Genomic DNA, 12,956 nt, shown 5'->3' with positions numbered 1-12,956 from the left:
CCCATTAAGGTTGGATGCGTCAGGATATCTATTAGAATATCTTCGGTTGTGTTCATCAGAAAGAAGAAAGTCATATACACCTAGGATGGCTTGAAGGTGAGCAAAGCTTGGGCTAATTTTCATTTGAAAGTGAACTAATCCTTTAAATGTTCGAAAACCACTGCATTAGATGACAGTAACAGATACCAACCCAAAACAGGAAATTGAAGGTGAAGAGCAGGTATTTCATGCAGATGGTCCCACATGTTTGATTCTTCTCTTCGTTTAACCCCATCTGAAAAAAAAAACAGAAAAAAAAAAAAAACAGACATGAACTAAAAAGCCACTGAGCATCTTTGTTGGGCTATCAAATTTGTGAAATTTGTTTTATTTTTGCTTCTTTTGATGTGTAAGTTATGACTGGTTATGAAACCACAAACAATAGCAAACTTCTGCAGTTGGGTTTGCAACATTGGGCGTTTTTTTTTTTTTTACCTTGATTTTTGAGGAAAATAATTTTTAAAAATTATGTTAAATGTGATTTTAAATACTGCAGTTTTAAAAAATTATCTAATTACCTTCAGTGTGTTTGACAAAAGCACAACAAAAATCCTTCAGTGTGTGACAAACATTTTTTTTTTTCATGATTAATACAGATTGAACTTCTGTATCAACAGCTGAAATGTTCCTCAAAATATCTTCAATTCCACAAAAGAAAGGTGAGTATGACTATGTTCACACTGTCAGTCCCAATCTGATTATCTGATTATCTCTTACGTTTTCTGGAATATCTGCATTATGGCAATGACGTTGAGGTGATGTCCTATGTCAAAACAACATGGAGGGGTTTGTAATGTCTTACTGGACTACTATGTCTAGTGAAGCAGTGGCAATAACATCGAAGGCTAGCATGAACAATTATATTCTATGCTGCCATCTCCGCCAGTCACAAAATTCAAAGAGGTGTGTGGATGTATCCCTCCACAGTGAAAGAAGTGAAAACACCTCAACATTGGACCATGGAGATATAATTTTCTGCGCAACCTGCACATTGAGAATAATATAAGCAAAAAAGCTATGCCAAATCCATTTAGAGCTGTTGGAGTGAAACAAATATCTGAAAAATTAAATTGGAATAGGATGCAGTCTGTGTATCATTCGTTCAGTTGTTTTTTGATTTAATATTAAAAATAAAAAAATGAGAAAATAGTTCCTTTTTCGTTTTTTTTTTTTTTTTAAACAAACAAAAAAAACGAAAAAACAAGAATTCAACTCGGTTTTTCGTTCAGGGATAAAAAAAAACAAAAAAAAAACAGCTGGAATATTCGATATTTACACATGGGTGGGAATGAAACACCCCTTTCCTCTGATTAGTCAGCCGAAGATCAAGTCAGCAGAATAATAGTCCTCCTCAGCTGCGGTTGTACGGACTCTTAACGTGTTTATTGCAACTAGAAGTGCCGATATTCGGTAATACGATATATCACGATAATGAATATGCACGTTATTGTTATCGTGGGAATAAACCGTGAATAATTATTATTGTGAATTATTAACATTTTTATAATACATTTTAAGAATACTTTACCCATCAACCGTATAAAATGCACAACACCGCTGTATGCTGCGTCAAAAGAACACCCACACTCAGATGTAAACAAACCCGATGTGCATTTAAAAGCACATGGAGGAACGAGTGAAGGAGACGCACTGAATGAAAGTGCACGTTCACTCTCTGACAGCTGAGGGCGCTGATGGAACAGCAGAAGTGCAGCGGTTACCCCGGAAACCCCGTAAACAAAGCAGCTGCGCTACTGAACAGTAATTAAAATGCTTCAAACAGCCATTAAATTTTTTGTGTTCGCAATGTTGTTCATCACAGCACCAAATACTTAATACTTAAAGACTTAATAGGCTATTTACTTTCAAACTGAAACATTTTTATATTTTAATCTGGACAACAACATGCCCTATAATGATTGAAAATGTTCTGATTATTTGTTACTGTTCATTAACACCTAGTGACATAAGGCTTTATTAGTTAACATGTTAATTCGTTATTACCAAACTGACAATGAAAAATACTTATAAAGCAATTATTAATGTTAATTTCTTAGTTAAAGTTTAATAACATTACTAAAATCAAAAGTTGTAATTATTAATGGACCTGAGCTAAAACTAACAATGATCATTTGTATTTTTAACTAACATTAACAAAAAATAATAACTTCTATAACAAATGTAGCTATTGCTCATTCTTTATCTTAGTTAATGCATTAACTAACGTTAAATAATGAGGCCTTATTGTAAAGTGTTACCTGTTGTTCTTTATAATTCTTTTGCACATTAATGTTTGAAACATTTTACTTTAGAATTTTTTTTTTGTGTATTGTGTTATTGTATTTAAATGTTCAGAGTTCTTTCTGTTATAAGAAAAAGAATTCTTAAACCTGTTATAGTATGACAAGACTTTTTTTTGCAACTTATTTCAATATCATGATAATATTGTATACCATGATAAAAGCTTAAGCAATTATCGCAACATGAAAATTTGATACCGTCACATGCCTAATTGCAAATACATTTCATCTTTTTCTCGACACAATCCGTACAGGGGCAGAGCCTAGACAAGGCTTTCTTCTGTGTAGACATAAATTCACCTAGGCTTTGCATCAATTGGGTATGGCAGGGTATGACAGCTGTCATACCTTGGTCGCCCAGTAAGTTTTAAAAAAAATATTAAATTAAGATAAATTATTAAATTAAATAATTTTTAGACAATAATACAAAAAGGAAAGAATTACACATCGACTTGGGTATTTGCCTATACATTAATGCAAGAACTGTCATTCTGACTGTCTGTCATCCAGAGCACAACAGAGATATTAAAACACAATACTCTTCTGAGGTTTATAATGTAGGTATTATGTTTTATTAAAATTAATTGATATCTCAAAAGGATGCACTGCCTTGTGCACAGTGCGAACTGCAACACACTCGCACACGGGACTGCAACAGAAGATTTTCATAAATATAACAACTTGCCATTTTGGTTTGATTCTCACCAAACTCTACAGTATACTTCCAGAATGCTTGGAATAGCCTATACAGCATGAGTTGCATGAGATTATTTAATGACAGATTTGCATCTGCTTGAAAAAATGTTAAAGTCAACATCTCTGCCATTAAATGGGAGTGCAAGCAGGACATTTTTTATTTCTTCTTTGGGTTCCGAAAAAATAAGGTAATAAGCCCTTAGAACAATATCAAGTTGAGTAGTTATCCTAGTTCACACAGTACAAATAAGTTGCGATGGGTTAATCTCTAAGCAGATAAACATGCCTATATAGTAAAGCGCAGACCAGTAAGTGTAAATACACAGCAGTCATAACTTTATTTTTGCAGAGTTTATTTAATTAATATTGAGTATTAATTGATGTCAAACAAAACAGTGTTTTATTTTCTCTGCCAACTAAACAAAGTCACAGAATCATTGTGTGTTCTCTCTGCGCTGTCCAGGGCGTCCCGCAGCTTTCACACACAGATCTTGAAAGTTGGTCAGCTAAACAAAACAGGCCAAAGAAATAGACTAATGGGCAATGTATGGGAGAGATGCGAGGTACATTCATATTTCTGAAATAAACACATATACCTATTTCTCTGACATGCGTAGAGTTAGCCATAGGTGCATTTATGTCTACACAGAAGAAAGCCCTGTCTAGTCTCTGCCCTGGTATGGTTTGTGTCAAGCCATTCGTTAGTCTGGTTGTTTGGTGAGAAAAAGATTAAATGTAGTTGCAATAAACTTGCTAAGAATCCATACAACAGCAGCTGAGGGGGACTATTATATATGTGTGGAAATGAGGAAGAACTGATGACAGCACGACTTGATCTTTGGATGCCCAATAAGAGGAAAGGGGCATTTCATTCCCAGCCAAGTGTAGATATCGAATATTCAAGCTGTTTTTTTTTTTTTTCTTAAATTTTTCTATCCCTGAACGAAAAACAAAAAACTGAGTTGAATTCTTGTTTTTCTACTTTCAATATTTAGGGTAAACGTACCTATTAAGCACAAGTACCCATTAAGCACACTACCATCTTTGTGTAACCAAGCGGGACTCAGGGTAGGATCCATATGCAAGCTTTATTTAAACAGAGTTCGTAGTCAGACAGGCAATGGCAGAACAACAGCAGACAGGTATGGCATAGAGCAGGCAGAATCGTAGTTGAGGAACAGGCAATGGGTCAGGGCGGGCAGATAACAATCATAAATCCAAAACAGAGCAAATAGTCCAAAGGGCAGGCAGCAGAGAATCGTACACGGGGAACAGACAGGATAAGTAACAGGCAGACAGACAAGATAACTAACGCTCAGAATTGCTACAGGAGTAAACAAGACCTCGCAATGAGTGTGCAGATGTGAATGGCTTAAATAGTCCAGGTTATGTGCTGCAGCTGGGTGTGGTGATTAGTGATTGGTGGAGTGAGTGCAGGTGATTGCCAGGGAGGATGATGGGAAATGAAGTCCGGGAATGACTGGAACTGTGACACTTTGAGCTCAGATTATAAAAAGAAAAAATAATGTATTATCCTACTTGATGTCTTAACCAATTGATGTGTTTGTAACTACACACCTCCTGTAATTTCAAGAAAATCAGACCATTGCACACTGAGATATGGGTATCCATGTGTTCACACTGTCTGGCGGCCATTTTGAAAGCTGTCTGAAAATTTTCACCAAAAGAGGAGCCTCTTAAATGTGCATTTTTAAGGTGGTTAAGCCTTTTTTTTGGGGGTAGTTATAACTACTTACTGCAAAATTAAGTGATTAATGTTTAGACTTTTGCATAGCATAACCTGGAACCTGCATGTGGAAAATTATTACAGTTAGATCCAAAAGATAGTTTTAGCAACATAGTGCAGATGCTACAGAACATAGTTAGCTTACTACCTGAATAAGATTGTTTGCTACACTAATATATTACTTTTCAGGCATTACTGGCTTGTACGTTTAATATTATACATTTACAGTTTATTGATGGTCTGTGGTTTTGAACTGCTGCGATTTTTAAAGACTTCATATTATTGTTAGGTGAGCACTACAATGAAAAAAAAAATAATAATCACACTGCTTCAGAGTGACATCAATAAGAAAAAGTATAATTTCATAGATATTGTCAATAATAGTTGTTCATATTAAAATATATATAAACTTAATACATGACCTAGATTATTTATTTATCAAAATCGTGTCCTTTAAATTTAATGTAATATTTATTAATTAAAAATTGTTGCTCCTCCAATTTATTCTCAGTGTGCTCCCTTTAAGCTCATCCACATTGAACGTCTATGTAAATACTTCATAAACAGACTTTAAATATTAACTGATGGTTGTCACTTTAAGTTAATCTTTATAAAATGATTAATAACTTATTTTCACAGCCTTAAAGGGTTGGTTCACCCAAAAATAAAAATTACCCTATCAGTCCCTCCAGGATTCCGCGATCCTGCGATTGCAGAATTTACCGCAAAATCAAGCAAACGCCGCAAAATTCGGAGGGGCTTGCAATTTTTCTAAATTGCCGCATATTTTCCGCAGATTTTGAACCTGAACGCGTCGTGTGACGTCATCACAACGTACATTCAGCCAAAGGAAACCCCACTTCGAAGTAGGCTGAACTTGAATCGGTCGATTAACAACTGTTTGTGCCGTTGCTTCGGCAATGCATCTGTCAGTCAGTCAACCACCAAAACAACCCCGTTTCCGCTGTAAGAGCCCAAGTCTCTCTCTCTCTCTCTCTCTCTCTCTCTCTCTCTCTCACACACTCACACTCACACACACACACACACGAGCGTGCACGCTCTGAGTGACATCGTTTCCATCAATCGGTTCAGTTTATCAACAGAGTCTGTATGTCGCGCACTCTGTAAGCAACCCCAAAATGGACGAGGAGCAAGACGGAACAATTTAAGTAGGCACAGAATGAAAATGTATTCGGTAATATAGCGGGTTCCAGGGTTACCCCTGTAAAAACAGCAGGCAACTACTTTACCTTTCTGACACTGCTTGTGTACTGATTGTTTACTTTCGAACTTTATAGTTATGTTCTTTTGCACTTTAATCTGTTTGAAACATTTGTTTACTTTATACATTTTGTGTATTCTTCAAAAGTAGGCCACTGTTATATTTAAGGTTCTTTTTTGTTGTATTATAAAAATACTAATCAACCCTGTAAACCCTTTATTATATAATTAAATAATAGTCAGAAAATAATTTATTTTTTAAACATAAGTTGTTGTTTTTTTAACTTTAGACAAAATATAAAAGAAAAAGTTTGCATTAGTTTTATGTTTTGTCATATATTTGATACACCAGGATTTACAATATGATATGGTGAGTATGGAGGGGAAAAACAGCTTAATTTTATTCAGAGGCCAAAACTGAGCAAAAATTGCAGTTTGCTGCATTTGTTATTTATATGACCAAAAATGTAAATCAATGATATCTTTATAACAGTACAGCAGACTACTTACATAAAATGCATATAAATATAATTTGTCACTCTATATCTCCTAATAATATGTCTTGGTAAGAAGATATGCTTAGTTTTATGATAAAAGCTCTATAATTTTTATTGTGGGGGGCAAAACACAGTGCAATGCAATAGGCATACAATGATGATTGAGAGATGAACCAATAAATGTTCCTGAAAGCCTGTTGTATCATATTTGATACATAAAATATACAAAATTGATTGATAAAATATACAAACCTTTCTAAAGAGGGAGCATATACCCCCAGACCCCCCCAAGAGTACCTGAAACCATGCCCCTTTTCACAAAATCATGTGGGAAACACTGCAATATAACATTTTATAAAAAAAAAATGTGCTTGTTTTATTTGGTGTTACATATGAAATAAAATGTTGAAATTATATTTTAAGTTATTATCAGTGTTCTCCTTTTAAAAATTACAGAGCCCAGTGGTTCTTGAACTCAGAAAAGTAATAAAAATGTTAGAAGAATATTGACTCTTGTGTATTTTTACTGAAAAACTACACAAGGAATGCCGCAAATATTGCTGCAAATTTTGAGAAAAGCCACCACAAAATCAGTCATTTTAGGCTGCAGAAATCAGAAAAAGTCCCGTGAAATCCTGGAGGGACTGCCCTATGATTTACTCACCATTAAGCTATCGGTGTATCCTCAGACTAGTACAATCGGAGTTATATTAACATTTTTGGTATTAAATAATGTCCTGGCTCTTTCAAGCTTTATAATGACAGTAAATAGAGGATGAGATTTTGAAGCAAGGCCGTAACCATGTCTTGAACATCGGGGGGGACCTTTTTTTTTTTTTTTTTTAATAAAGCATAAAGAAACAAAACAGTGAACGAAATTGCTACAATGCTATATCAGATATGTACAATAACAATTGTAGAAAAAAAATAACATTACGATGTCCAGAAATCAATTTCAATAGTACATTGAGAACTCATGTTTAATATATTGTTAGTTCCGAGATTCTTCAGTTTAGTGAATAAATATATAGATCCGCAACAAACATTCGAATTCCTTAGTGGTCTACTGGTAAAATTTTTGTTAACAGTATCAAAGGTTGCATGTTCTAATCCACCCTGGCATAGTTTTTTGTCCATCAATGGTTGTATATCAAGAGCAGGGACATATTTGTGTGCATTTGTTTTGTGATTTTACCGGAAAAATAGAACCTCCACAACGGCATTAAGCGATCGATTGACGCGCCAGTCTGTGCTGTGAAGACTGTGTGCACAAGCAAAAAGAGAACGTAAACCCCGCCTACTTTTAATTTGATTGGCCATCTCAATCATTTTGACATTGACGAGCGTTCTTAAACCGCTGAGGCAGACCAGACTAAAAATATAACTTTTAAACCTTTTTGTCATCCTAACAACATGCAGAGTGCTGTAATGAAGTGCAGAGCAGTGCAAGAATTTCAAATATTGGGGGGGACGATTTGGCCATTTCTAATTATTGGGGGGGACTTGTCCCCCTCAATGTCTATGGTGGTTACGGCCCTGTTTTGAAGCCCAAAAAAGTGCAACCATCTATAATAAAAGATATCCACATGGCTCCGGGGGGTTAATAAGGGCCTTCTGAAGCAAAGCGATGCATTTGTGTAAGAAAAATATCCATATTTAAAACTTTAAAAACTAAAATAACTAGCTTCCGACAGACGGCCGTACACATTGATTTACGGCGAAAGAGTGAACTCTTGACTTGACGCATGACGTAATGACGAATGCGGAAGCGCAGAGGATAGAGCAAAGCAAAACACCGGTCATGAATCAGAATATGTAACTGATCAAACTGAATGCCTTGTTGCTTGATTTTAGTCTTCTGTTTGTTTTTTTGTGATTGACTCTGTACCTTCAAATAAAAAAAAATTCAATTCTTTAAAAAGGTTGTTTAAAATAAACAAGAATTTTTTAATAAAACATGTTGTGAGCTTAATGGCAACAGGGGTGTGCTTAAAGGGTACAAAAATGTACTCATTAAGCACAGCCAGACTTTTTGCATTTAATGATGTACATCTTAATTGAAATGCTTTTGCATTTAAAATAAAATTAAATATTATTGTGTGAGAGATTAATATTTTACTTTAACATAACTTCTTGTACTGAAATCAATATCTTGTGCACTAAAAATGTCTCAATATAGATTTTGGTGAGCTTAATAGGTACGTTTACCCTAATCAAAAAACGACTGAAAGAATGATACCCAGATTTGATTCCAAACCACATATGAATATGTAGCTTAAAATGAATTTGTGAAAAATGGATTTCATGTGATTTTCTTCATTGTTCACACTTGCTAAATATGATGGAATTCCAAGTGAATATGCACCAAAAATTGGATTTGGACTAACAGTCTGAACAAAGCTTAAATGATGATATAACTTTCATTTTTGGGTGAACTATTTCTTTAAGTTCTCAAATAAAGTTATAATTACATTAAAGTTTCTCTGAAAAAGAATTGATATAAGAAAAGGGTTCGTTTTTCAGCATACCATGTGAAACAAAACATTGTTAAAATAGATACTTTGACGCATATGTGATGAATGTGTCTGGACCTCTTCATGTTTATCTGCTAATTAAAGAAAAACACAGATCTTCACAACAATGATTGATACACTCACATACCAATTATAAACATCTGATACACAAGACATGTACTGGCAATACCATTGTATTTACATGATGCACCAGCTAATACTATTTCTACATGTATGAAACACCAACACTGCACTGTGGTACTTTTTGATCAGATTAATTTTTTTAAAAATACTTAATTTTTACAGTGTAATTCTTACAACTAATAATACTGCTCACAAAATGAAGTAATGTTTGACACACAACCGACTAATCACTCGCCTGTCTGAACATGTTAAAGAATGGCATTACCCCACACAGCACAAGCCAGGCTGAATTTGGAATCACACACTACCATAACTACTTTAAATTGCATAAATAGAGTAGTGTGTTAGAATGTTATTCCAAATTTAGCCTCAAAAACAGTTGCAGAGCGCATTTACATTTCTGAGCAACTTTCATGTGAATGTATATTAACACACTCATTAGGATTATTTGCTGACCTCTATAATCACTCATCTCAGTCTTATCCTCAGCACTGTATTAACTTGTGTCTTATATAGGTCCTGTTTTGTATTTCTAACACAACAGCCGTCCGTCTAGAAACCAAACTCTACTCTGTAACTCTGTACTCACTGGAATGTATTCAAGCCTAAATTGATCGTAGAGACCATTGGTGGCAATTGTTCTACGATCAGTTTAGGCTTACGATGCTTTTGGGAAAAGCAGCCCAGACTGTTAAACCTGATCTAACAGACCAAATCTCAAATCCAGATTGAATGAATCTAGCAGTGCACTAGGCCTATATCGTATACGTACACTTGAGAAAAACACAAAGATATTTACTGTCGCAAAGTGGACCCTTATAACAGTTAGTGATACTGCATTTACAGCTAAAACAAACAGCGACGAACAATTTTCAATCAGTTTAGATCTTACCTTTATCAGGTGATGTCACACAAAGACTGCAAAACGGTAAAAACTTTTTTTTTTTTTTTTTAAATGTAAAAATCGGTCTTCATTCAAAGAAAACGTATTACGCTTAATTCATGGGCTAATTTGCTTCTTTAGAAACATCAACAAAAACAATAGGACCGAAAAGAAAAGTTCAAAAGAGCTCCACCCGAATGAGCAGGGTTGCCAGGTCCCAGAAAAAAAATCCAACCCAAATAATGGTGCCCGGAAGGGACATATTCGGTTCACGTAGATTTTCCGTGGCCACTACATACACTAACATTCAAGTTTTAGATTGATAAGATTTTAAAATGTTTTTAAAAGAAGTCTCACCAAGGCTGCTTTTATTTAATCAAAAATACAACAAAAACAGTAATAAAGTGTATGTTAACATTTCTTCAACTACGTTAAAGTGGCTATACGTCTCGGGAGAATTAAATATTCTATCTTCGCTACATAATATTTCTAATATTTCAAACGAGGTTTGTTTGTATCAAGTAAGTGAAATATGCATTACATGTTTTTAAAGGAGTATGGAGAAAATGAAAGTGGAATAGGTTTGCCTGGTGCAGGATTAGGGGAGAGCGGGGCAAGACCTAACACACTTCTTTCTCAGTTTGAGTAAATCCACTTGGGGTTCAGAGTAATTATTTTTTTTCACACGTCTAGTACAATTATGTGGTTTTATTTTATTAATACAGTGTATACTCCCCCCCCCCCCCCCCCCCCCAAAAAAAAATGGAAGTGAAATGTGACAACCATGGGGCACGTTGTAGCATGACCATATGACAATAAAATAAAATATCTGCCCCCGGTTTTACAGACAAGCCTTAAGCTAGTCCTAGACTAAAATGCATGTCTGAGCTGTTTTAACTGAAAGCAACTTGCACTGACATATCTTAAAATATGTGAGTGCCATTATTTTGTCTCAAGATGCACACCAGTAATGTGTTTTTTTTTTTTTTTTTTTTCTAGTGTATGTTTATAAAAGCCACTTAAATATCCTAATTGAACTAAGGCCTAATCTTGGTTTAGGCTAAGCCCTATCTGTGAAACCGGGCCCTGATGTTATCAAAAATATAGGTTATAAGACAAATTAAAATATTTTGTCAATAAATTACAATTATTAACTTTTTTATATAAAACAATGGCGTTTTTTAATAATTAAAAAAAATAATTTTAGAGTTTGACACTGAACACATTGCAAAACACAGCTATACAGCAGTTCAAAACAATGAAACACATTCAGACATTCAGAAAAACAGATCTAAACACAACAGCTCTCCAAATAGGAGACAAATGGACAAGCTAGAATTCTTCAAATTTCTGAACGTTGAACATTGACAGTTTTTATTCACCCATTTCTCATGGTTTCTCAATATAATTCATAAAAGTAATGTAAATTAAATTAATAATGCCATAAAACAACAGTGGTACAACAGTGGTACAACATGCCCCAACTGCGCAACTGGGATTTATACCTGTCTAGTGTCTTCTGCTATTAAACATCTAAACTGGAAATTAAAATAATTGCAATTTTGTCTTATTTTAAACAAACAATTAAAAGATTAAAAATGAACTTCAATAAGAACTTTACTTTAGCTCTGTTTAAATAAATGTTCAGTGATATCTTGTGAAGATTTTTGAATTTTTGGTGGCATTTTTCTCTATATAGCCTAGTGTTGATATGTCAACTAGTACATAACTAGTACATACACTAAAGGTGTGTTCCAACTGACAGGGTCCCTACACAGTGGTTGGGTTTAAGTCCACTTTTTATGACCTTCTCTGGCTAACTTCTCTCCGTCTCGTTCACTCGGATGTTCATCACTGCTTACGTTGCATAAGTGCCCACTACAGGCGGAACCCTTGAAATGAGTTTATATAGAACACCCTAAACCCTTGATCACTTCGAATCCACAATGGAGCTGATTTATTATTTACAGGTTTTTTCCTTATAAATTTGTTCTATGCACCCTTCTATAGACCTGTATGTATGCTTGGGCTGTTGGAGAAAATATAAAAAATGACACAAACAATTAAAGCTGCAAGCAGTGATGAAAGGGCCCTCGTACCTGTGCCACCTGAAACAGTTCCTGTTCAACATACAAGGTGTTTTTTTATTTTTTATTTTTTTTTTGCTATGAAAACTGCCCTGCTATCAGTAGTCTGTGATAGAACTTATTTTACCATGTTCATGTAAAGTATCAGTCCAGTGTAGCTTGCTGATGTTGGTACAGCGCTCACAGAGTTTGAAGAACTGCTTGAAGTCAACAGTTTGAAGAGACTTGTGTGAAAGTTTTAGTGAGCAGGACTCATCAGTGGCATCTGGTCCCTGTAAAAAAAAATCAATAAACCAGGGAACATGCTCATATCAGGAGCAACTAGGGCTGCACGATTTGGGGAAAAAATCTATTTGTTATTTTTCTGGTTAAAATTATGATTTAAAATTCACAAACAAAAATGTAAAAACACTAGGTTTCTTGTGCCTTCTTGTAGAGATGCATAAAATAATAATAACAATAATAATAATTTTACTTTACAGAAAACATTTATTTTTTGGGAAAAATGCAGATAGCCTATAACTATAAATCTATAAATGTATTTCAGAAAAGTACATATCCAAATCATGCAGTTAGCTAACATAATGTATTAATTTTAGGCAGAAACAATGAGCTAATGATTACAATATAGAGAAAATTTAGCATTGTGCATATTGATTCAGTGTTTGATCGTGTTCCAGCATTTCAGAGTTTAGGAGCCAAATGCGAAAATGCTCTCCCTCCTTTAGTGGACTTAGATATTTTAGGTACAGCCAAAAGTCCAGAGTTTTGTGACCTTAAAGAGCATGATGGATGTTACGGTGATAGAAGAGCGATTAAATACACAGGA

The 12,956-nt window shown here is 34.6% G+C and overlaps 1 protein-coding gene across 1 annotated transcript in view; it reads right to left on the bottom strand.

Annotated features, from left to right (window-relative positions):
- cd151l (CD151 antigen, like) overlaps window positions 1-10,267 on the bottom strand; it is a 70,101-nt gene extending 59,834 nt beyond the window's left edge. Inside the window, exons 1-2 of the mRNA XM_051871446.1 lie at window positions 10,050-10,267; window positions 191-274 (exon numbers count right to left, since the gene is read on the bottom strand). Of these exons, the coding sequence (XP_051727406.1) occupies window positions 191-274 (84 nt within the window). The 5' untranslated portion in view covers window positions 10,050-10,267. The remainder of the gene's footprint in view (window positions 1-190; window positions 275-10,049) is intronic.
- Between the last annotated feature and the right edge of the window lie 2,689 nt (window positions 10,268-12,956).

Source organism: Ctenopharyngodon idella, chromosome 18, assembly GCF_019924925.1.
Source record: "Ctenopharyngodon idella isolate HZGC_01 chromosome 18, HZGC01, whole genome shotgun sequence".
Lineage (NCBI taxonomy): Eukaryota > Metazoa > Chordata > Actinopteri > Cypriniformes > Xenocyprididae > Ctenopharyngodon > Ctenopharyngodon idella.
This window is presented reverse-complemented; position numbering and strand designations above follow the sequence as displayed.